The following is a 27111-nucleotide window of genomic DNA, read 5'->3' as shown; positions in this document are numbered from 1 at the left end:
CCAGAATCAATTCCTATATTTGGTCTGAGATGAGTCATATTTTCTTTTTTTCCAAATAGATATCTAATTGTTCTGATATAATTTATTGAAAAGGCCTTCCTTTCCTAATCCCTCAGCAGTGCCCTTAGTCATGTATCTAAATGTGTGCAGGTCAGTTTCTGAACTCTCTAATCCAGCGGTCGCCAACCTTTCGGACCTCACAGACCACCAGTAGTCCGTGGACCACCGGTTGGTGACCGCTGCTAATCTATTCCATTGGCTTAATTATCTATTTTTGCACAAATACTCTATTGTCTTAATTACTTTACATGACTTTTTAATATATGTTATATTTTGTTAAGCAAATCCACCAATCTTTTTCTCCAAGAATGTCTTGGCCATTCTTGGAAGTGCTTTACATCTCCACATAAATAATAGAATCAGTTTGTCAATCTGCAAAAATTAAAAACCCTTTGGGATTTTTGACTGTAATTGCTTTGAAACCATAAATCAATTTGGGGCAAATATCTTTATAGTACTAAATTGTCTCACTAGTTAACAGTATCTCCAAATCTGCCTGTAATTTGAAAAATCACCTGGCCTACCCCTTTCCACTCCCAATTCCTATTCCCAGAAGTAACTTACTTTAATTTCTAATATTTATGTGGATAGTTCTAAATAAAATGTTTATATTCTTTTTTCTACATTTTTTTCATTTTTAAAAGACATTATCCTTTGAATTCCTATCAGTAATTTGCCTCAGGGAATTCAGGGAATTGTCTGAGTGGAATATTCAGAATTTATGTCTGTTTCCAGACCTATGTTCTCAACCACTAGCCATATGACCTCTCAAAGGCAACATCTAGTTAACTGATATCAATAAATGAGTCCCTTTATTATATTTAGTGACTATAAAATATAACAAGCTAGATATGACAAGTAATGCTAAAAATTAGTAAGACATGGTCCCTACCCTCAAGGAAATCAGAGTACACTGCAAAGGCACACAGACACATAAATAAATTGAATATAAATCAGGCTTTCATAACTACTTAATTAAAAATGCAAAAAGGTCTGTCAAAATTTGAGGGGCAGAGGGGAAGATTAATGAACTAAGAAAATATTTTTGTGGGAGATTGGCCTTGAGCTACATCTTGGTTCAGGGACACCATACTTAACAGCATCCAACATACGTCAAGGCACGATACTGAGACAGAACAGAATCTTAGTATATAAAAATTATCCTCACCAGTGAAGCCAAAAAACGAAGCACCTTGTTCTCATTCATCAGCATTTTAATAACATCTTTTTTCGGAGCTTTTGGAATGAGAACAAAACAATTCTGAGCAGAATCGTCGACTGGTCCAAAACCATTATAGGGAGGTAATTCCTGAAGAAATACAGGAAGCAAGAAGCAGATGCTATTTGTATTAAAAACTACAAAGTAACTAAGTTTCTTTGAAAAATCTAGAAAACATTTAAAAGGTATTTCAATATTTAAAATGTAGTCAGAAAAAATAACACACTGCATATTCCATTCCTCTTATTATAGACTAGAGGCCCGATGCACGAAATCCGTGCAAGAGTAGGCCTTCCTTCCCCCGGCTGCCGGCACCAGCTTCCCTCTGGCACCCGGGACCCGGGCTTCCCTCCAGCTGCTGGCAGGCGCAGGCTTCACTCAGAGCCCTGGCTTTGTCCGGAAGGTTGTCTGGAAGGGCGTCTGTCTGGTCTAATGAGCATATTATGCTTTTATTATTATAGATTTTTTTTTTGTTAATCCTCACCTGAGGATATGTTTTCCATTGCTTCTCAGAGAGAGTGGAAGGGAGGGAGGAACTGAGGAAGGAGGCAAGAGGGGAAGAGAGAGAGAAACATTGATGAGAGAGAGACATATAACCAGTTGCTTCCTGCCCATGCCCTAACCCAGGGCAGGGAGCAAACCCACAAACCAGGTACATGCCCTTGACTGGGAATCGAACCCATGACCCTTTGATGTGCAGGCCAATACTCTAACCACTGAGCAACACCGACCAGGGCTATTTATAGATTTTGTACCTTGATCATTCCTCATGGAAGTGACTGCTGATACTACAAAGTAACTCTCAGAGCTATAGTGCAACTACTGCTGATGTTCACTGACCCCTTACCTGGCCCTACTCCCAGGCCCAATCCTGGCCCTTGTGACCATCCTAGCATGATTTTGTTAGTGGTAGAAGTCGGGGGGGGGGGGTGGTCCTTGTCCCCACCTGTTGCTCATGGAAGTGGAATTCTTGAGATATCTCAAAAAAAAAAAAAAGAGAATTTTCTGAGATTCATATGGTAGAATGAGTGATTTTTATTTTTGTGGAATTACATCCCTGAGTTTCCAAGGCCCCCTCTCCCTCAGTCCTGCCATAGAAGTGTCGCTTTGGCTTTAGCAGGGCTAAAATCAGAGTCAGTGTCCAGAGTTTCCATTCTATGTTGGCACAGTCCAATACAGCATCAGGATAGCTTAATTTGTGTTTCCTGCCACAGTCCATCAGTCCACTGCATGCAGGGTTTCCCGGGCCACATGACTATGGAGGAAACAAGGGCGAAAGCAAGGAAGCAGGAGCGAGAGTGCCCCATGAGCCAAGAGTCACAAAAGCAACATGAGGGCAAACTCCTTTAAGGGATGATGCATCCCCACATTTTCGTGAGCTTGCATTAGCCACACCTATTCTGTTCCCAGGTGTGACTGACAGGACCCTTCCCTAGTCATCCCAACTTCTCTGCGCATGCATCTATCTCCCCTTTGTTGGACCCCTTCTCCCTTCTCCCAGTGTTCTGCAGGGAATGGACCAGTGTTTCTCGAGAGAGAGTGTGAAATGGCAGCTTCCTGGTTAAGCTTCCCAAATGGCCAAGCTTATCATCTCTGGCTTCCCCCTTTGCTCCTTTCCTACTATTAATAACCAGTTAATTATAACGGTATCAACTTGGTTCATTTTCCCTCTTTACTTCCATATTTCTAATATTTTCATTACTTGAGTTTTGCCTCACAGAAGAGGGATGACAGCCATACTTACTGAGAACTCTCCTTTCCTAGTGAAGGAGCAAACTCAAAATAAATTTCATTGGTGAGTAGTGTAGAAGTATATAGGATGAGCTTGTATTTCTCATTCAGGTTCTATGAAGAGCTGAAAGCATCACTCTAGGATAGTGATGGCGAACCTTTTGAGCTCGGCGTGTCAGCATTTTGAAAAACCCTAACTTAACTCTGGTGCCGTGTCACATATAGAAATTTTTTGATATTTGCAACCATAGTAAAACAAAGATTTATATTTTTGATATTTTATATATTTAAATGCCATTTAACAAAGAAAAATCAACCAAAAAAATGAGTTCGCGTGTCACCTCTGACACGCATGTCATAGGTTCACCATCACTGCCCTAGGATGCTAGGATTTGCTTGTCTCAAAGCCTAAGTAGTTTTTAGGGTGTTTTCCACTCTCTAATCAATATTAGCTAGAAAGCATCAGAGTTCTTTTTCTCTGATTCCTTGCTATGCTCTCTTAGCAAACTCAGCTTGCACCTTGCTTTTCACTTGTACTAGTAGATACCTTCCCCAAATCTTTTTATAAATTATGTCCAGGCACTTTAACAAATTAGTCTATAAGATCCCTGGTCCATCTGTATTAGGGTACTCCCTCAAAACCCAGTAACTCTGCCATGCTCATTCAAGGTGTAGTGATCAGAACACTGACCCTGCACTCCACTTGCCAGGGTTGCAGTGATGTGATCATCATGGCTGGAATATGACAGAGGATCCGGTGGGTGCGCAATGACCTAATTTACTCTAAGTGCAACACCACTGCTCAATGAATGTACAAGCTTTCATGGACAGAGGGACCTGTGTGAGATGCCAAATACTAGTAAGTTTTACATTACTCTGGAGGCCAGGCAGAAATGCAGTGGTGGGATCTAAACTTGCTTTGCATCTGCAATAACACACAATGACAGCAGCCTGGTTGGGGGATGGGGGTGGAGGTTGAGAGATTTTGAAATAGGGAGATACCTGTAAGCCTCTGAGTGCCTTCCTCTCAAATTCCTTTTGTGTTCGACAGGATTCTACCTGCCTTTCCTGAATTGCACCTCATTTGCTCTGCTTGGAATGAAGACCTTCCCTAAATATCAGCCCATATACCTGGAGTCCTGGCACGGGGCTTCTCATACTCCAAGTTACTGCCTGGGTCCTGTTTAAATCTAGATGAGCCACTCCTCTGACTGTGGACATTCTCACTCCTAGTTACCCCTCCTCTTATGACCCACCCACCAGAGTTTCTGCCCAGGCTTTCTAAACAAAGCAAGTATACCATGAGCGATGAGCGATGAGCATGAGAGTCCCATATCCCCTCACGTACTGCCTTTAGGGGACATCTCCATAGCAGATTAGCTCTCCCAGTCCTTGGTTTCCTCCTCTGCCTCACCAGCATGTCTCCATATGGAGCCAGCTTGAGAGGGAACACATCTGGCCATTGGACCCATGTTTACTTACTCCCAATCTAGCAGATCAGCCTGACCTATGAGTGTTGTGATTCTCAAACTGAATATATTCCTTTCATATCCACTTCTGCCCCTGACCATTAGCTTGGCTCCAGCTTTACCCCTCTAGACCCTGCTACTGTGTCCCATCCTTGCTTTACAACTATGTTGTTCAGGGTTTAAATGACTGAAGGGTCAAGACTAAGGAGAGCTAAATGTATTTGCAGTTTGGTAAGAGGAGCTCTCTTACTCATTTCCAACACAGACTTTTATTAATAGGCAGAGAATTTATTTGTAATATAGAGAATTTACTGAAAATAAACTGACCAAACACTATAATTAATGTGCCATATATATGGAGGTAGTTAGTTTTAGTATACAGAGTGACTGATAGGCAAAACAAACATCTACGTAGTTCTTCACTTCTCTCTATCCAAGTCTCCCCATCCTTTACTTTCTTTGGAGGACAGGTTAAGAGAAAAAAAAGTATTATGGTAATGAGAGTGGAATGGAGAAGTATTCTAGGACTCAAAAGCTCTTATCAACTCAAAAGGTGGATCAAAGGGCTCCAAAAGGTGCACCACTGTTACAATCCCTCCCATCCCACCCCCTGCTTAGGTAAAGCTCGCCCTTGCACTTTGCAATATGACCTTGGGAAAGTCCCCAGGACCGCTATCTTACACTACACTTATCTGTAAACTAAAGTGGTGGAACAGTTGGCTTGATCAGAATCTAGATCTGTTCCCATGGTATTTTTTCATATATACTCCATCAAATGCTGCCAAAAATTTGAGGGTGAGGCACATTCAATGGTAGAGTTCTATCAGAAAAAAAAAAAAAACTGATAGCAAGAGGTACAGTCATGTATCACAATGACAGAAATATGTTCCGAGAAAGGCGTCGTCAGGTGATTTCAGCATCGTGTGAACATCATAGGGCACACTCACACAAATCTAGGTGGTATAGCCAACTTCACACCTAAGCTATATGGCATACCCTAGTCCTCCTGGCTACAGACCTGCACAGCATGTGACTATACTGAATACTACAGGCAAGTGTAACAGTGGTATTTCTGTATTTAAACATAGATAAGGCCTAGTAAAAACATGCTATAAATATAAAAAATGGTTCACCTGTACGCAACACTTACCAAGAACGGAGCTTGCAGGACTGGAAGTTGCTCTGGCTGAGTCAGTGAGTGAGGAGTGAATGTGAAGGCCTGCACATGACTGTACACTTTCCAAACACTGTACCCTTAGGCGATACTAAATTTATAAGAAGATATTTTTCTTCAACAATAATTTAATCTTAACTCACGGTGATGTTTTTACTTTAAAAATTTTTGAATTTTTAAAAAAATTTCAACTCTTCTATAAAAAAACTTGACTTAAAACACAAACATTGTCCAGCTGTATAACAATATTTTTCTTTATATCTTTATTTTATAAGTTTTCTCTATTTTTAAATTTTTTCAGAACTTCATTTCTTTGTTAAAAACTAAGACACAACCACACACATTAGCCGAGGCCTACACAGGGTCTGGACCTAAATATCACTGTCTTCCGCTCCACATCTTGTCCCCTGGAAGGTCTTGAGGGGCAGGAACACACATGGAGCTGCCCTCTCCTCTGAGAGCAAATGCCTTCTTCTGGAACACCTTCTGCAGGACCCACCTGAGGCTCTTCTTCTTCTTTTTTTTTTTTTTGTTTAAATATATTTTATTTATTTTTTACAGAGAGGAAGAGAGAGGGATAGAGAGTTAGAAACATCGATGAGAGAGAAACATCGATCAGCTGCCTCCTGCACGCCTCCTGCTGGGGATGTGCTCGCAACCCAGGTACATGCCCTTGACTGGAATCAAACCCGGGACCCTTCAGTCTGCAGGCCGACGCTCTATGCGCTGAGCCAAACCGGTCAGGGCCTGAGGCTCTTCTTGAGGAGGTGTCACTGTTTTCAGAAACATGCCCATGATGGTTAGCTTGGGTTGTTTGTTTTTTACATCATAAATCTGCTTATAGACCAATAATGCATCATGAACATTCCTAATAATACAAACCTTTTGGTGTTGGGGGTCCATTTTTCAAACTTTCTAAGGAGTGTTGAGGTCTGCAAAAGCTTCTGCTAAAACCTTAACTGTGAATTTTCTTGGGGGTTCGTCTTTTTCTTCTCCTGCAGTTTCTTTTTTTCTTGCCTCTTCACCTATGCATTCCAGTTCCAACAATTCTTCATTAGTTAATTTCTCAGGATCCACCTCTCGGAGCTCCTCAATGTCATCTCATCCACACTCAGGCTAAAGTCATTTGCCATCTCAACCATAGTCTTCATTTTTGCAACATCCTCATCCTTGATAAAGCCTTTGAAGTCATGGGTGAATCTCCTGTCTTCTTCCAGATGCCATTCATATACTCCTTGGTGACATCACCCCAAGTTCAAGTAAGGTTCTTGATGTAGTCAAAATGTTGTAATCCCTCCAGAATTACATCAGTGTCTTCCTCAGTTGCAGCAATAGCCTGGTTCAAGACGATCCTCAGGTACTAGGCCTTAAAACCTGCTATAACTCCTTGATCCATTGGTTGCATCAAAAAGGGGTTTTAGAGGGAGACACAGCACTTGGATACTGGGATGATGGTTACCAATAAAAGAAGGATGTTCAGGAGCATTATCAATAAGCAAAATCTAGAAGGGTATGTTATTCTCTAAACAGTACTCCATTTCACTGGCAGAGCAATTCAGGAGGGCATCTTGGGAGGAGTTGAGTCACCCATGACTTCCATGTCTCTGTAGGAAACTGGCAATGTGTGCTTATCGATATGCTTGAACGCCCAGGGGTTCTCACTGTGCCAGATCACAAGGGTTTCAATTTGTAGCCAGCAACATTGCCCCCAAGCAAGACTGTTATTTTGTATTTAAAAGCCTCGGAACCTGGCATTGACTTGGCCTCCTGTGGAAGGAAGTCCATTCATGCATCTGTTTCCAGAATAAGGAGGTCTCATCCGTATTGAATATTTGCTCTGGCAGATAATTTTGCTCCACAATCAGCTTATCTAGAGTTTCCAAAAATTCTCCAGCTGCCTTCACATCAACACTCACATTATGGAATGAATAACAATACTTGAATAATTTAAACCACCTAGAGCTAGTGATAAATTCACATCAGAGCTGGGACCAGCCTTTTCTTTCAACATCAAAAACAAATCTTTCGCTGTGGCTGTGATCCTTGTGGTGCCGAGAGGACATACTGCTGTGTCTACTCTTCCATCTGGGTCATTAGAAGTTTCTCCATATCTAACACAGGCCCTTCTCAAATTTTTGTTAGTCTCATTACCTTTGTTCTTGCTCTTCAAGATTGTAGCTATGGTGGAATGGGACATGCCCGACTGGAAAGATGTAGCCATCACTAATTGTCTACCTTTGTAGTCTTTAATCATTTTCATTTTGCATCCAGATCAGTCACTGGCAACATTAGCAGTGGATTTGTATGCATAGGGACCACAATGAGCAAAACTACACAAGATTAATCACAAGAGAAAATGATGCAGTCAAGACGCAGTAAACACAAAATGTATCAGGCTGCTGCTGGCATAACACTGTTTTACAACAAACTTTATTTAAGTAGGTAGAACAAGTTCACTCTAAAATAATAATAAGTTTAGTACATTGAAATCATAAGCCAGTGACATAGTCATTTATATCATTACCTAGCATCATGTACCGTACATAACTGTATGAGCTGTAATTTTAAATGACTAGCAGGGCACGATTATACCAGTGTCACCACAAACACGTGAGTGATGTGCTGTGACATTATAATGCCACTTGGTGATAGGAATTTGTCACCTCCATTATAATCTTATGGGACCACTGTTGCACATGTGGCCATTGTTGACCCAAATATGACGCATGACTGTATTATTACCACCTACACTTGCTTCCAGAAGTTTTATTACCCCTGAGAACTCATAGCATACACCAAACTCCAAATTCTTCTTTGCATTGTTTTAATGAAATGTTGGTTCTAAGAGGCTTGTTTAAGAGATCTTTTGGGATAGCAAACACATACTAATCAGGCAGTCTTCTTCAGCCTACTTCAAGAGACATACAGTATACATACCTCTGATTTGCTGGGCACTGTTAGTTGCTAGGAGCACAAAGATGTACAGAATATAGTCCCTGCCCTCAAGGAATTTACAGCCTAGTTGAGAAAATGCATAAACAGGTATTTTAATGTAATAGATGAGTGCTCGTGGAGAGGTATAGAGCACCCCAGGAACACACAGGAGGTGGCCAACCCTGCCTGGAGCTTCAGAGATAATCTCTTGGAAGAGAGAAAGCCTATACTGAGCTGTGAAGAATAAGAAAGAGTCGTGTGAAAAAATGATGGAAAAGTGGTTTAAGCAGGTGAAGAGCATCGTAAAAGTCCAAGGGAGTAAATCAGAATGTAGCACCTGCAGAACCACACATTATTCAGTATAATGGAGGCTCAGGGCACACAGATAGGCAGCAGATGGGGAGAAGGTAAGGGCCCGGGCTGGAGCAACTCAATTCCATCCTGTTGTCTCTCTTTTGAAAAGAAACAGTCTACGGCCATACCACCCTGAACACGCCCGATCTCGTCTGATCTCGGAAAAGAAACAGCCCGGCGACATTATTTTACACACACAGTGGCAACAGAAATGAGTCACAGGTCTGATCACCCTTCCTTATACATGAGCAACAGACAAAGAGGTTGTATGACTCACTCCTAATCCAAAGAGGTATAAAAACAATCACACTTTCAGTCCATGATACTGTTCTACTTTAATACTTCAGACACTTCTCGAATGTTTTGTATAATGTATAATTTTTAAAATGTGCAATTCTCACTTGAAACTCTAAAATATGTGGCTGAGCCACTCTGAAGACTCAAGTTTACCATTTTACTATTTCAGTGCATTAAAAGCACCATGAACTTACTCTCATGTCAGAGTGGACTTCTGTGGTGCTCAGAACTGAATTTTGTAGTTCAGTGTGATTCTAAGGAAAGCTATGTTGCAATGAAAGAAAGTCATCTTCCAACATCTTCAGTTAATCAGTTTTTGCTTTGCTGTCAACCAGTTTTTCAGTGAAAGGGTTTGATAAATAAACAAGAAACAATGAAATGCCCTCAGGATCTGGAATGTGAAAAAATGTCTTTTTAAAAAATCTAAATGAAAAAAATATTATAAAAGTAATGCAAGACTTGGTATAAAAGGAGAAATTAAAACCACACACAGATTTTCTGGGTCAAGAAATAAGTAACATTTTATTTTGAATAAATTAAAATGATGACAAACTGACTTCAGAAAGGTTTTCTTTTTCTTACTTATCTATCATTTTTAAATATGTTATTATTGATTTTTACAGAGAGAGGAAGGGAGAGGGAGAGACAGAAACATCGATGAGAGAGAAACATGCGAGAGAAACATCGGTGAGAGGAGAAAACATGTGAAGAGAAACACAATGCCTCCTGCATGCCCTCCTCCTGGGGATTGAACCCAAAACCTAGCATGTGTCCTGACTGGGAATCAAACCAGTGATTGATTTGATTCCCAGTCAGGACACATGCCCAGGTTTGGGGCTCAATCCTTTGGTGCATAGGACAGTGTTCAACCAGCTGAGCCACTCTGGCCAGGGCAGAAAGGTTTTTCTTATTGGTCCTCCTTTAACAGTACATGAAAATATTTCTTCACGCCAGGGCAAACATAAGCTATCGCGAGTCTTTCAAAATCAAATAGATCCCAAACCTCATTATTTACATTCTATTTCTTCATCAATTAAGTTGAGGCTCTTTTCATATGTACATTAGCCATTTATATTTCTTCTTTTGTGAACTGCTCTATTTTATATGCTTTGTCCAGTTTCTTTTTTGTCTGTTTTTTTGCTTTTTTTTTTTTTTTTTTACTGGATATTCATTCACCTGTCTTTTTTTTCCTTTTTCTTAAACTTTACATCAAAATATTAATTATCTCACTACACTCAGAACTAGCGTTCCATTACCTGTTTTACAGGAGGTTGTTCCTTCTTGCTTACATCAATACATGGTAAATCAGAGATTCCAAACTTTTCCTTGTAATAGTGTCGAGTAAATGGATCACAATCGTAAATGAAGAAGGTTCTCCCGAGGATAGTGAGTGGCTTCCCAACGATGAAGTCTTTGGCAGTATACCATTCCAACACCTCCTGATCAGAGATTTCCAGCACACACTTAGGGAAGTTCTCTAACATAAGAGAGCAGGGAGAGAGGAAAGAAGGAATGAGGATGGGACACACAGCAGCAGGGCATTCTTGAGAACCTGATGGAGTGCAGTGTTTGGCTCTGGTCAAGGGTCAGGACCTCCTCTACGTTCCCAGGAGAACACAGGCTGTGTACTTCCATCTGTTGACAGGACACATAAATAATACCCCAGATGGCTTTTGTAAAGTCTCTCTCCCATGTTCAGTTCCAACTATCACTACAGGTCACTGATCTTAACAGAATTAATGCTCAGAAGAAATCATCACTGGAAAAAACAATAAAAGTCCTTGTGTAGAGTATTAGATCTAGAAGGAACCCAACAAATTATCAGTGATCACATATACCACGTACTAGGTACACTACTAAATACTGAGATTACAACAATTAACAATAGAAACAACATTCCTGTCTTGATGAAGAAAGCCTTCTGTTTGAAGTGACAGATATTAACAATTATACAAATAAATGGCTTCATTTCAATTGTGATCACTGCTATTGGGACAGTGTGACCTAGTCTTGTGACAGGAGGCTGGGACAGTGAGCAAGATTACAGTGATCCCTACATCTGGGGAATCAACACATTTTTAAAATGTAAAATCAACCTTGCTTTTTTGGAATAAATCCAATTTTGTCACACTGTTTTGTGAGAACTAAGTGTTGGAAACCATAAGGTAGTCAATCAGTTCTGGTAAAGTATCACACTGCATAGCTTTAACCACAAAGCTTGGCCTCAGAACTCTGATCTCAGGAGGCAGGAGAGGTAGACTGGTATTCTCTTGTTAATTGCTAAGATGGGAAAATAGAAAAGGAGGCTAACATTCTGCTATATCACACAGAAAGGCATGAACTCTAGCCCTTGATCATGCTAAACTAAGGGCTGGTATTTTCCCAACCAGGCATAAAAGCCCCTCCTCCCAGTGTGCAGTGCCTAACCCTACTAGATCCCTTTGAGTTACCCCAGTAAGTGATTGGCAATGGGGTCACAGCTTGTGACTCCATGAGTTTTCCTCAGTAAACAAGGTTCTGAGAGATCTGGGTGTGTGTGTGTGTGTGTGTGTGTGTGTGTTCCAGCCATTTATCCTTGTTTGCCCAACAATTATCTTTTTCATATAATGCTGGATTTATCTTACTGATATGATGTTTAGGATTTCTGCACATATGTTCATGAGTGAGACTGTAGTTCTTTTTTCTCATGGTCTCTTTAGTTTTTTTTAACAATGAATGAATTAAGTTCTTTTTCTTTTTTATGAGTTTATATGAAGCTTGAAATTATATGTTCTTTAAGTATTTGGCAGCCAGCTCTGCCACAGAGCCTTCTTTAGTCACTCTAGCTCCCATCTCTTCTTCTGAGCTCTGTCTACATGACATAACTAGTTATATAATCAGATAGTCTTGGACACTTGTGTTATTGTTTAATGGCTTTGTGTACTAATGTGACCTGTTTCCCCAGTCATTAGAAGGGACTTAAGGACAAGGGTTCTAGGTCTGGAAGTTATTTTCATTTTCTCCTCCACAGCACTTAGCACATGAACTAGCTCCCATAGCAGACACGTAACTCTTGTTTAACTGAATTTAGTAAGAATCATCCATTGGATAAATGGCTTTGAGAGTCTATTAAACATCAACTCTACACTCCTTCTAGTTAAAGGAATTATTTACTTAGCTGATGGAAGCTTAGCTTTTTCTATCCTGCTGCATGACTAATAATAACTTTTACAAAAACATATGTTTCCTACCTCTTAAAAGAACCCTTCACATGTTAACATGCTGCCTCTCCATGTAACTGATGAAAACTTAGTTACAATTTGGGAAGTTATAGAACAGGATGATTAGTATTATTTTTATTAAATTGACTGGGGTGACATTGGTCAACATGAACATACAGGTTTCATGTGTGGGTTCTATGTTAAAAAATCTGTATATTGCACCATGTGCCCACCACCCAAAGTCAAATCTTCTCCTCTCACCTTGCATTAGGACTTCTCTCCCCACCCCTCCCTCTGGCAACCACCACACTGCTGTTTGTGTTCATAAGTTTCAGTTTTATATCCCACATATGAGTAAAATCATATGGTTCTTAGCTTTTTCTGTCTGACTTATTTCACTTAGCATAATGTTCTCAAGGTCCATCCTGTTGTTGCAAATGGCACTATTTCATCCTTTCTCGTGGCTGAATAGTATTCCATTGTGTATATGTACCACATCTTCATCCTGTCCTCTTACCACAGGACACTTTGGTTGTTTCCATGTCTTGGCCACTGTGAATAATGCTGTAATGAATATAGGGGTGCATATATCTTTGCGAATACATGATTTCGAGTTTTTTGGGTATATACCCAGGAGTGGGATTGCTGGGTCATATGGTAGCTCTATTCTTAATTTTTTGAGGAATCACCAGATTGCTGTCCATAGTGGTTGTACCAGTCTACATTCCCACCAGCAGTGAATGAGGGTTCCCTTTTTTCCACTACCTCTCCAACACTTGTTGTTGCTTGTCTTGTTGATAACGGCCACTCTAACAGGTGTAAGGTGGTATCTCATCATAGTTTTGATTTGAATTTCCCTAATTGCCAGTGAGGTTGAGCATCTTTTCATATATCTATTGGCTGTTTATATGTCTTCTTGGGAAAGATGTATTTTCAGGTCCTCTGCCCACTTTTTATTGGATTGTTTATTTATTTGGTGTTGAGTTTTATGAGTTCTTTATAAATATTGGAAATTAAACCTTTGTCAGAGCTACTATTTGCAACTATCATCTCCCATCTGATTGGCTGCCTGTTTGTTTTGTTGTCCGTTTCTTTTGCTGTGCAGAAGCTTTTTAGTTTGATATAGTCCCATTCGTTTATTTTTGCCTTTCCTCCCCTCTCCTTTGGGGTCAAGTTCACAAAATGTTCTCTACAACGCAGGTCCATAAGTTTGGTACCTATAGTTTCTTCTATGTAACTTATTGTTTCAGGTCTTATATTTAGGTCTTTGATCCATTTTGAATTAATTTTTGTACATGGGGACAGAACAGGATGATTATATATTGAAAATTTTAGATGTAGGCCACATGGATAAAGCAGAGACAAGTGTGGAACCTGAGAGTTCAAGGAACTCGGTTTTAGTGACACTTTTTTTCAAGGTCTGCTAACAGTTCCATTCTTTCTTTTAATTTACTGTAAATCTAACTTTTATTAGTTCCAGATGGCAGAAATTTCAGGCTCATTTAAGGAATCTGAAAGGCCAAAATTAGTACCTCAGTCCTAATGTCTTAGGACTCTAAGAGGGCTGGATAGTAGGCTATATATAAGAATATGACAGGCAGCAGCCAAACTCTGTTGAACCAGGGCACAGATCCAGTTGTTGCTAGCACAGAATACAATCTGTGTTAGCAATTATTCTCATTTTTTCAAAAAAAGAGATTTTAAATGTTAACTCTCTTAATTTAAAACAATTCTACTCCTTTATTCTCTTCACCAATCTCACTCTCTTCTACCTCGCAAGCAACCATTCTAACGTGCAGCTTTTTTATTATAGTGTATTATGTATATTGTTTTGTGTGTATTTTACTTTATGCAAATGTTATTGCATTATGCATCTCTTTTTACTTTTTTTCTACACAGCACTATGTTTTTAAGATGCACCTATTTGCTTTCTTATACATTCTGTTTATTGCTTCTAACACTACATATTTATCAAGGTATACCTTCATCACATTTTGTTTATCCACTCTCCCAATGATAGAAATCTCCAACTCCTTACCCCCAAATAACATTGCATTCTTTTTTAAACACTGTGCAGGCCAAGAATTTAGCCTTCAGACAGCCACTTTGTTTATAACCTTTAAGACAAACCTCTTGCTCAATACCTGGAATTTCTTATCTCCTAGCTCCCAAAAAAATCAATGAATATTTACAGAGTTCTGTCAGCCATCCAACCATGAGATATGTCATATGCCACCAATATGGCATTTTTATAATAGAACATTCTTTTTAAAATATATTTTTATTGACTTCAGAGAGTACGGGAGAGGGGGAGAGATTTAGAAACATCAATGATGAGAGGGAATCATTGATTGGCTGCCTCCTGCACATCCCCTGGGCATGTGCCCTGACTGGGAATCGAACCATGACCTCCTGGTTCATAGGTTGATGCTCAGCCACTGAGCATGCACACCAGCCAGGCTAAGAGAACATTCTTAAACTACAAAGTCAATAACTAAAGCAAGCCTACGTATCGCAGAGAAATACTGATGTAAGGCAGGTGCCACCTGCGTTTTGTTGTGGCCTCACTCTCCAGTCCACTAGGTTACTTTACACCAGCAAAGAAAGAGCAAGCGTTCACATAGTGGCGCTACACTCTATGAGCCACAGACATGCCTTTTCCAATCCTAAGTCATCCCACATAGAAACGCCTTTTGTCACAGAGTTGAGGCAAGAAGCAAAGTCAAAAAAGCACATAAGGAAATGAAAAGCTGTATCTGTGAATGAAAAAGCTTGTTTCAGAAATGCACACAAGTCTGATATTAAGTTGCGTTAGTTCAGAAGCCTTGATCTCCCACACTTTCATGAATCTCCCACTGCTGTTTTGTTTTTGTTTTCTGACTTGGATATCAGTCCTTTCCACCAGACCATTTCAGAGGGGAGCCTGAACCAAGGGGGCACGTAAAGGACAAAAATTAAGGGAAAGCAGTTTTTAGTCCCTTTAAGAACACACCAAGAGCCTCCTAAGTGTAAAGGGAAATGACCACACTGGTTTAGAAACTCCTCTAAAATCCAAAAAAAGGTCCAATTATCAGAAGATAAACCCAACCAAACGTACTTGCATCCACCAAAACCTTGGGCATACGCTGGCGGTTCATCAGGACCGGGAAGGGATCACGCCCATCATTCCGTTCATGGATCTCTCGAATTTCTACCGTATCATCCATAAGATAGTAATGAATGATGTACTTCCGACATTCACCGAACATGCTGTCTGTATCATCCCAGATCGCATAAAATCGAAGAACCTTTGAGAAATCCAAAGTAGTGACTTAAATAAGAATTCTATAAGTGGAGACTTTAACTTAGCTACTTTGGCATTCATATATCAGACAATAATGAAGAGATTAGCTAGAAATACAATGAAGCAATCTCAAATGGTTAAAAAAAAAAAAGAAATTTTTACCAAACATACAGAACATCTGAAATTATATATCAGATGTCAACAGCTGGAAAATATTAATAGGCTTATAAATCTGTGCTGAGAAAAAATATTCACTTTGATCCAAAAATATTAGTCAGGGAAAGAGAAGTTGAATTAAAAGAGCAATGGATCCTTTATACAGTTACTAATAAAGGTGCATGTGAATGGTTTGTATGTAATTAATATGGAAAGAATTTTCATTTACTTATCAGTCTTTTTTTAGTTTCATCAACACATATCTTGTAGTAATATCAATAACACAATCTTTAAATACAAAGTAATAACAGATATATGATTGATATAAAGAACATCCTTAAAAAGACTATGATAGTGCTAGGTAAAATTTTCTGAACTAAAAGGAATTACATTTCTGAGAGAAAAAAAGCAGCAAAGAAGCATTGAGGGTGATCTTTCCCTTCAGCACACTAAGGAAGACTGAAATCTCCTACACACCATGCCCACCAGGGGGAGCACAGGAAGGCTGGAAGAGAGTTGGAAAATACCCAGAACATTCTGTACTCACACATTAACATAAAACTTAACAAGAATCATCTGTAATGGAATACTTCTGTGAAATTACTATTTGAACATGAGAAATCTACATATATGCAAAATAAATAATCCATTTAAGGTTTCCCAAAGGATTCTGTTGAGGTTAACTCACATTTGGGAAATAAGTAGCCAGCTGGAAATATAAAGTGGAAAGAAGATGTAGCTCAGGAATGCTCTAAGATTTAAAGGTTTGGTGGAAGTCATAAGACTTACTTCCACAATCTTCTTTGGATCTCTATAAAACTTTGGCATTCCTAGCCCTCTAACTCTAGATAAAATCCGAAAAATAGCACTGTATCCAAATGGTTATATTATAGGTGTGATGTTTCAAAACACACACACACACCAAAATAGTTTGCTAATAAACATTTCCACACTTGGAAACGAGTTAACTTACCAAGGTGCCTGAGTCACTTACTTGTTTGTCAAAGGTGAGAAACTGCTTGAGTTGATCAAAGTCCGATGGAGTGACATACTGATGAAGAGGCCGTTTCCGAAGTTCTGTGTAAGGATCCAGAGCCATCTTCCCAGGTGGATTTAATTCAATTCCTTGACTTTCCAAAAATTCCTAAATAATTCAAAATTAATACTGATCACCTTTCTTGAAGCTTCTTCAAGTATTAACTGATGGAATAAAAATAAGTGTAATAATTTCTATACCACTGCCAGGGTTAACCATTAATTTGCACCTTGAGCATGTATTTGCAGTACTGAGCCTCCAATTGACCCAACTCAATAATGCAGACAATAGTTGATTATTACCTAAAGTGTTCTATATTATAAAAATGACGGGCAATAAGAGAAGCTCCAAATATAACCTCAGATCAATGGAATTTAGTCAGGTGCCTGAGCACAGACTAAAGATTACTTACATACACAAATCTGAAACCTAACCAGTTTCAAATATGTAATTTATATCAGGTATAGGGACAAACCGCATAATGGCAAAGTTCAGCTGAAATCAAATTCCCAACTTTCCAACTCATTTAAAACAAGTCTATGATTAGGTCTCCCCTGCAAAATAAAAAAAAGCAAGCATGCCCACTGGTTTAGATCAGAAAACGTTATATAGCAAACCAGGAAAGGCAAATCAAGTGTTCACATCTCACCAGAAAAAAAGTTAAGGAAAGCATTTGAACTTGACTTGATTTTGAATTCTATTTTGCTAATTATGAGTAAATATAATACTATTTTCAGAGTCACTATATCTTTTAATACAACTTGACATTTCTTTTTAAAAGAACCATAATAGATTATGCTTTTTTGAGAATCAGAAAAGAACAACTTCATGGGTTCTGTTTACATTCTGGAACTAGAAATTAACCTGAAATCTAGGTTTCTTTGGGGAATTGTGTAGTTTACTTTTGGAGAATTCAATAGAAAATATATAGAACACAGGACCAAAATATTTGGGTTCTAGTATTAGCTCTGCACTAACTTGCTTGTAATCTTAGTATTTCAAGTTTACTAGGCAGTCTCCAATATTCTTTCAATATTAAAATATTATGAATTTTAATGTCTACTACTAAATCGACTAAGCTGGAGATACTGACTGGCAATAAAAATTCTCCTCTCCTTTGAGGTGGTGTATTAGTGTAGCAGGATTATTGGTTGAGATACTTAATGTGTTGTACTCTTTTCTGTTGCTTTCAACAGATAACCAGACCCTTTGTTAACCTTACCTTAGGAATTTGGGCAGGAATTGAGAAGCTTCCTAAGGATGACAGTACTTCCTATCTCTTAGATAAAGCCTAAACTCTTTGATGAGATTATTTTAAAGGAGGGGAGAGAAGGGAATGTCTTTAAGGGCAAGAGGAGAGAAAGGGGGAAATTCCCCCAGACTGGAAAACAGACACAGTTGGTGGTTCTCAGAAGAGCAAGACTCTATACGTGATCTGTAGGGACGCTCCGAGCACCTGTGCAGCCAGGTACATTTAATCTCAGGCGTTCGGAGTTCCAGTGTCTTACCTAGCACCAAACATCAGGGTGGTGTCCTTGGTCACTGGACATGTGAGCCCTGCCTATAGGACTCCGTTAAGTCTGGGAATGCTTCCTTGTTCTTAGGGCTTGAAAACTTTGGCAAAGCTGAGGGTGAACAGAAATACGAGCTCAGTTGGACTGGGGCTCAAGTAGGTTTTAAGTCACTTTTTAATATAATATTTTTTGCACATCGGCATTTGTGGAGTAGAGTTCATATCTACTTTACTAGCAGTAACACTTTAGTGAAGAGCCCGGCCGGGTGGCTCAGCAGTTGAGTGTCGACCAAGGAACCAGGAGGTCGCTGGTTAGATTCCCAGTCAGTGCACATGCCCCGGCTGTGGGCTTGATCCCCAGTGTGGGGCAGGCAAGAGGAAGTTGATCAATGACTCTCTCTCATCATTGATTTTACTCTCTCTCTCTCCCTCCCCCTTCCTCTCTGAAATCAATAAAAATATTTTTAAAAAATACTTTAGTGAAGGTAATAAATTCTATTATTGCTGATTTCTGGAGCTTTATTTTTTAATGTGCTCAGTTCATTCTGTCTATAGGACCAAACATTTATTTGGAGTAATGAGGAGGGGTTAGAAGGGATGGTGGTGATGATGATATGTTTAAAGAGAGGTGATTTCTTATTCAAATCACACCCTAAAGACAGCTATCTTCCTTATCCATCCATAGGTCCAGCCCTAATGAAAACCATCAAATTAAATAAGATGTGCATACATTTTAAACTGTTTAAGGAGCCAACTTCTCACCTAACAGACCAATTACTGAAAACACAATTCAATCTAATTATCAGTGCCCGAAATACACAGCTCTAGTCTATTATCAGTCATTACAATATTCACAAATTCTGTATTTGCAAATTTACCTACTTCCTAAAATTTATTGGTCTTTCAGACATGCATGCAGTGATGAAAATCTGAGTTGCCTAATGCACACATTCATAGCTGAGGTTAAACAAAGTGACATTCTGCGGTGTTTCAGCTTTTGTATTGAAAAAGTATCCTTTTTGTGGTCTCTTTAGTGCCACTTTTTCTCACTTTGTGCATTTGTTGGTGATTTTGCTGTTTAAAATGCCCCAACCTTAGTGCTGACGTACTGTCTCATACTCTACATGAAAGAAGGCTGTGATATGTACTTAATGTCACTAAACTATACATCTAAATTTGTTAAAATGTAAATTTTATGTTATGTATATTTTACCACAATTTTTTAAAAGTCAGGCTGATGTCCCTGAAGGAGGAAATACATGTGTGAGATAACCTTCATTTAGGTGTGAGTCTGATGTTAATGAATCAACAGTATATTTTAAATGTGGCATTCTGAAACAGAAACACATTAAACAAGTTTATGTATCCAATGGGTTGATGAAAACGTGGTGACCAGAGACTTGTAGGAACCTAAGCCTGTATTTCTCCTTGGAGCAATGGTGCAGTGTTTGCTAATGAAGTGTTTGTGGTAACTTTATAGAACAAAACTACCATGAATATTAAGAACTGACTGTAACTGGTTTAGATCAACTGCTCAATGATCAATTTGCAAATGTTCAAATTGTCCAGAGAGACACAATTGTGAAAATAAATTTAATAACTCAACTTAAAGTAACATTTTATAATTTCTCATTTTTGGTACAATTCTGAAACTGCCTATGATTTAAAGGACCTAAAAAACCTAAACAATGACAGAACAAAACATGCTTGAAGGGGACAATATCTCAAAGATGGTCTAGCTAGCACCTCAACCTTCTGTAGAATTTTTCTCTGTTGCTTTGGGATGACACAGGTGCCGTGGCTCCTTTTCTTACTTCCTTGAGGTCTTTGTTCACCTGTCACCTTATCTATGAGGCCTTCCCTGACCAGCCTTCATATAGAGCAACTCCAACTTCCATCCCATTTACTCTGATTTCGTTTCTTCGATAGCTCTTATAAGTATCTGACACATTATAAATTTATTTATTGTTTCCTCCTCCAACCAGAATGTGATCACCTCCATAAGGGCAATTCTTTATACTTGGCACCTGTGACAGTGCCTGGCACATAGCAGGCACTCGATAAGTATTTGCTAAATAAATTACTAAATTAAAAAGATAAATGAGTGAATTCGTAAGAGCTCAGTGCATGGTAAAAACTAATCTTATCTGGCATTAGGTAACATGAGATTAAAGGTATAAAATAACTGAGAAACTAACTATATTTGCTTCTAGTGCTTTTATTTTTTTAAAATATATGTTTTTATTGATTTCAGAGAGGAAGGGAGAGGAGAAAAAGACAGAAACATCAATGATGAGAGAGAATCACTCACTGGTCAGCTGCCTCCTGCAAAACCCCAATTGGGGACTGAGCCCAAAACCCCAGCATGTGCCCTGTCCAGAAATCGAACCGTGACCTCCTGGTTCATAGGTTGACGTTCAACCACTGAGCCACATGCATACATTTTGTGCTTTTAAAAAAAGGGGCCTCTCTCTCTCTCTCTCTCTCTCTCTCTCTCTCTCTCTCTCTCTATGGTAAGAAAATCCATATTTATGAAATAAAGAAAGCAGAAGATTTTTGTCAATATAAAAAAAAGTGTTTTCCTTTAAAAACGGTTTTATTTCAGGAATTCTTTAGAGATCAAGTTTCCCTATTATATAGCAAGTACGGTTTACAGAAAAAAAAACATAAATTACACAGAAAAATTTAGGCTCATATGTGCTAATAGAGATAGTACTATTTTTGTGAACTCAAACTTCAGGTACATTGTCCAATGCATCTTTCCTATTTCCACCCCATCAAGGGTGCTACTCCTCTACTCGCTATTTGAACTGGCATGTAAATTGGTTTCTTATCAAAAGGCTTCAGCTATGATGCAAGTTTAATTTTATTTGAATGACTATGTTTCAATATCATTGTGAAAAAATGATATCACTGCATAGTTTTGGCACATATACAAATACCAAATCAACCTATATAATAATCCATACAAGGCAGATTATCTTACTCTAGTAAGTGATATGTATCCTTCCATAAATTAGAATGCCTCAGAGACCACAACTTCCAAAAATATATACTATACCTGTGTGAATCCATCACAGTCAACAATGTGGAAAGTTCTGCCATAAACTGTAATGTTTATTCCTCGGTTTAGGTCTTTCCAATGGTAATGGTCTCCCCGGTCGTTCTTGGGTAAGCGCTGACGTTTGATTAGCTTGCCTTGAGGGATCCCAGAGTTTTCCACAAGGGGCTCCATGACTGACATGCTGTCATCTTCCAGGTAGTAGTAAATGTGCACCTGACGGATCCTATAGTGTTCGTCAGTGGACATAGAAACATCTTCTTGAAAATAGGCATCAAACTTCAGTACCTATAACACATAAGGGAAGAAAAAATGGTGTTGTATTAGTTTCTCATCCAGAAAATGTCAAGTACCCTCCTGTAAAGAGAAATCACTCTGAGGGATTTGAATATTCATCACTCCTATCTACTAAATCAAAGATTGCCAAATTATGGTCCATGAGTTAAATATACCTGTCACCTGCTCTTGTATACAAACTAAGAATGTTTTTTTTTTTACATATTTAGGTGATTAAAAATCAATAGAATAAAATTTCACAACACATAGAAATTATATGAAATTTAAATTTCAGTATTTACAAATAAAGTAATTACACAAACAATTAACATTTATTTGCTAATGGCTGCTTTCCCATTACAAGGGCAGAGTTGTGAGTAGTTGTGATAGAGAGACCATTTGGGCTGCTGCTATGGTCTGAATTGTGTGTCCCCTCTCCCAAATTTATATTGAAGCCCTAACTCTCGATGTGACTATATTTGGAGATAGAGTCTTTACAAGTTAATTAAGCTTAAATGAGGTCCTAAGGGTGGGGACACTAATCCAATGGAAATAATGGCATTCTCCCCTGCCCCCGACTCTCAGCACATACCGAGGAAAGGCCATGTGAGGACAAAGCAAGAAGGCAGCTGCCTGCAAGTCAGGAAGAGAGCCCCCATCAGAAACCAAATCAGCAGGAAGCTTGATCTTGGTCTGCTAGTCCCCAGAACAATGAAAAAATAAAGTTCTATTATGTAAGCCACCTGTTATTTTATTATAGCAGCTCAAGCAAACCAAGACACTGCAAAACCCAAAATATTTTCTATGGGCCCTATAATGAGTTTGCTGACTTCTGCTCTAAGTGCTCAAACCATGTGTAGACTATTTACTAATGTGTTCCTTGATAAGATGGCTTAAAGACCTTAACTGTACTAGCCGCACGTCCATGGCAAAAACCTCTCTAAAAATTTTTGGAAAGAGTAAGAAATTTGGACAAGATTATGACTTTTTATTTCAAAATGAAAATGAAGGCTCAAGTCCATTTCTTTAGAAGTGGAGCCCCTTACATATTCATACTAAAAACATTAGAAAGTTTGTATGAATAACTCTCAAATCATCAATCCACCACAGAATCCCCCACGGTTGCCATGTAAATTGTACTCAGAAATATATATGATAGAGCAAACCCTAGGTCCTCTGGAGAACACCAGTATTGCTGTGAAGTCAAATGGCATGTCTATTATACATTTAAAAATATGTAAAAATATTATAAAAAGTCTATGTTGGCAGGCTTTAGGATGAATTTTATAAATATCTGTTATTGTTTCTTTTTTTCAATATATTTTTATTAATTTCAGAGAGGAAGGCAGAGTGAAAGAGAGATAGAAACATCAATGAGAGAATCATTGATAGGCTGCTTCCTATACACTCACACTGGGGTTCAAGCCTGCAACCCAGGCATGTGCCCTGACCCAGAATCAAACCATGACCTCCTGGTTTATAAGTTGACACTTAATCACTGAGCCACACTGGCTGGGCTATTCTGTTTCTATTTTTAATATTTCTTTTCAGGGAGACAAAGTATTAGAATGATGTCTTAGGTAAGAAAGTGTTAACCCAAACCTCTACTAGAATAAGAACAACAAAACAAGGAGATCCTCCAGTAAAGACTCAAATATGGCTCAATGAATAGAAAATACAGAACAATTTTATACATGAGTGCTGTAGCTAAAAAGGTATAGTCTCTATTGTGGAAGAACAAGATAAAAACCAAAAGAGAACAGGCAACTTCACAGGAGAAACATGAACATAATGGAATGAAGGCCTTAAAATTCATAATAAAAAGATGAGATGGGTTAATGTAATAGAATGTTAAAAGGAAAAAATAATATGGTAAAAGCAAAATATAAAAGTCATTTTATAGTAACATTTTAGATCAACTGCAAAGAACTGGGGACATGATCACTGAGTGGAGATAGGATCAGTAATTCATATATGAAATGGTCTTTGAGCAGCTGCAAATAAATACACAAATGTTAGAGCCAGACATAGTCAGCTATTCAAACTTCCCTCATTTTACAAGGAAGGACACTGAGACTCGGGGTGGTACCGTGGCTTGTCTGAGGCCACAGAAGGGGTTAGGGGCGTAGCTGGGACTTGAAGCTCAGTCTGTAAACTCACAGTCCAAAGTTCTCTCCATATACCTCACTACTTCTTAGATAACAATGCTAGAGTGGTTCAGAAAAGGAACTGTGAAGCTAACATGGTCAGAGAAAGTTTAAGAGGAGGGGACAAGGGTATATTCTAGCAACAGCAGCAGAGGAAGGAAACCCAACAGCAGTGTGCAGACCGTGATGGAGGAAGGTGCTAGGCCTGGCCATCAGGCTGAGAGCCCCTCCAATAGTCCAGGTCTATAGCAATAAATGACCAGTGATGAAAAAACAAAGAGTTGATTTGGGTGGTGATGAGGAAGCAGAAGGATGGAAGCCAGATGAGATATTGAGAAAACACAGAGCTAGGAATATAGTGATGATTCTCACAGAAATAGAGATATTAAGAAGATAATTTTGGTAGGACAGATGATGAGCTCAATTTCAAACTTGCTGAGTTTAAGTTGATATTGCAAGGGGCAATTTGGAATGCAGGACTGGGTCTGGAAAAGAAGTCAATATTAGAGAAAAATCAGGATGATTCAAACATTTTGACCTAAGCAAATGAAAGGACGGAATTGCTGTCATATTGATATTGGGAAGATTGCAGTGGAGCAGATTTGGGGGATGAGGAGACAAATCGGGAGTTAAGTTCTGAACATGTTTAGTTTAAGGTGTCTATTAAACATTAAAAAAGAGATGTCAAATAGGCAATTACAAATTATAGGCACAGAATATCATCATATAAAGGACATTTCAAGCTATGCATCTAGACCAAAAGAATAAGCAGACAGAGAAGTCCAAAGACTGAGCCCTATGGCACACCCATGTTCCGGCCGTCTGCTTTCTAAGATTGAAAGGGATGAAAATGCCTTTGGCAACAGGAACTTGGCCTCAGAATGGGAGGCAGGGAGGAAATACAAACACACTCTTTAAAGAATAAAATAAACTGAATTTCTTCTATTTAAAATAAAAATTTTTAAATGATATGCGTTACTTATAAACAAATCTTCTAGCCCTAGCCGGTTTGGCTCAGTGGATAACGCATCGGCCTGTGGACTGAAGGGTCTCAGGTTTGATTCCAGTCAAGGGCCGTGGTTGTGGGCTCGATCCCCAGTAGGGGATGTTTAGGAGGCAGCCGATCAATGATTCTCTCCCATCATTGATGTTTCTATCTCTCTCTCTCTCTTCCTTCCTCTCTGAAATCAATAAAAATATATTAAAAATAAAAGGATAAAATCTCAATTAAAAAAACACAAATCTTCTAGACTATGTCACATGATCATTACAATTGAATCCTAATTCTATGTGCATCTACAGTAGTGAACTATGACCACATAATCATTTTGTAAAATCTAAACAATTCCTTCGGAAACAAAAAGAAAAATTAACTAAGGTAAAGCTCAGTTTTACTTTATATTCACTTTAGTACATTCAGACTGTATAGAGAAAAGAAGTAACTGGTTACATATACACGAATGACCTGGTACATGGATTTGTTCACAATGAAAGGAAATTAATTAGAAGGTGGCCAGTGGGGCGGTACTGGGTGAGACTGGCCAGACACTCCCTGAAGCCAACCTCCCTCAGTCCCTCCCCAGCGTCTGCTGAGTGAGCAGGGTCCCTCCGGCAGGTGGGGTCCCTTGGCCTGACCTGCGGGGACCAGGCCAAAACCGGCTCTCTGATATCCCCCGAGTGGTCCCGGAGTGTAAGAGGGCCCTCTGCAAAGTTGCTGTCATAAGAGGGTGTGGAACGCAAATGCAAGTGTACAGTAAACCAGATTCAGGACCGACAGTGCCCCAGCAACAACATAACCCACGGCTGAAGGTGGAATCCAGCGGCCCTGCGAGGAATCAAGCTCCCTCCTCTCTGGTTTCGGGGTGTGTCACCCGAGAACCACCGCTGCCAAGTCACTGCAGCTCAGCAGCTCCTGCGTTGAGTGTCTGCCCCCTGGTGGTCAGTGCATGTCATAGCGACTGGTCAGATGGTCGGATACTTAGCATATTAGCCTTTTATATATATAGATGGTATATTTGGTACTAATTGAAGAAATTGACTATTCAGTTAATTAGGGCACAAAATTTTCAAGTTCTCTGGTTATTTGGGAGTTTGTTTTCTGACATAAATGGTAAGTGGTAAAAATTTTATCTATTAAAACATCCCCTAGGAGTGTTTTTCTGTCTTTACATTCAGCTCTGATCACTTAATATGGATAAGTTTGTGCAATAAACACTTGGATTTTCTCTGGCATATGACCTACACATATAGCTAAAACTACATGTTTTCAATATGTAATTCATGTTACAGAGAGTCAAGTTAATATGTGAGGTCTCAGTAAAATAATACTCTAACTCCTAAAATATTTATTTGTTAATCAAAAAAGTACTTATTGCCCTAGCTGGTTTGGCTCAGTGGATAGAGCATCGGCCTGCGGACTAAAGGGTCCCAGGTTCAATTCTGGTCAAGAGCACAGGCCCAGGTGCTCAATCCCTGGTCGGGGGCATGCAGGAGGCAGCCAATCAATGATTCTCCCTCATCATTGATGTTTCTATCTCTCTCCCCTCTCTGAAATCAATAAAAATATATTAAAAAATAAATAAAGTCAATAAAAACATATTTTTTTAAATGTGGTACATTTACACCATGGAATACTATGCAGTTATAAAACAGAAGGATCTCTTACCCTTTGAGACAGCCTGGAGGGACCTGGACACATTGATGTTTTTCTCTCTCTCTGCCCCTCCCTCCTTCCCTCCCTCCCTCCTTCCTTCCACTCTCTAAAAATCAATGAGAAAAATATCCTCAGGTGAGGATTAACAACAACAACAAAAATTCATCTCATTTTTAAAACTAATGTTTATTGAGTATCAATCACAGGAAAGCTAGTCCAGGAGGGGGGAAACAGCATGTGCAAAGGCCCTGTAATGGGGGAGGGGGGTATGCTACAGTTTGGACAGAATAAGGAAAACAAATCAATTGTGAATGAAACACAGTGGGTTAGGAAAAGATAGGCCCAAGAGGAGGGTGGAGAAACAGCAGGGAGGGCCAGACCCAGTAGGACTGTGAGGAACCTGTAGAGTTGGATCTTAGCCTACAAACTGGGAAAGCCATGGAATGTTTTAGGTCAGTACGTGACAATCTGATACCTACTTTTTTTTTTAGAATAAACACCTTTATTACATGAGCTAAGATTGGAGGGAAGAGGATTTATTTGCTTTT

General features: G+C 39.1%; 1 protein-coding gene across 2 annotated transcripts in view; it reads right to left on the bottom strand.

Moving 5' to 3' along the window:
* Positions 1–27111, bottom strand: part of EFHC1 (EF-hand domain containing 1) — a 63486-nt gene that overhangs the window by 20575 nt on the left and 15800 nt on the right. Inside the window, exons 3-7 of one of the 2 annotated variants that reach the window (XM_006093232.3) lie at positions 21488–21775; positions 16872–17021; positions 15536–15725; positions 10495–10715; positions 1229–1369 (exon numbers count right to left, since the gene is read on the bottom strand). In XM_006093232.3, the coding sequence (XP_006093294.1) occupies positions 1229–1369; positions 10495–10715; positions 15536–15725; positions 16872–17021; positions 21488–21775 (990 nt within the window). The remainder of the gene's footprint in view (positions 1–1228; positions 1370–10494; positions 10716–15535; positions 15726–16871; positions 17022–21487; positions 21776–27111) is intronic. The other variant, XM_023757686.1, reaches the window with a different exon arrangement.

Source organism: Myotis lucifugus, unplaced genomic scaffold (genome assembly GCF_000147115.1).
Source record: "Myotis lucifugus unplaced genomic scaffold, Myoluc2.0 scaffold_111, whole genome shotgun sequence".
Lineage (NCBI taxonomy): Eukaryota > Metazoa > Chordata > Mammalia > Chiroptera > Vespertilionidae > Myotis > Myotis lucifugus.
Note: the sequence above shows the minus strand (reverse complement) of the source record. Positions and strands in the feature narration are given on the sequence as shown.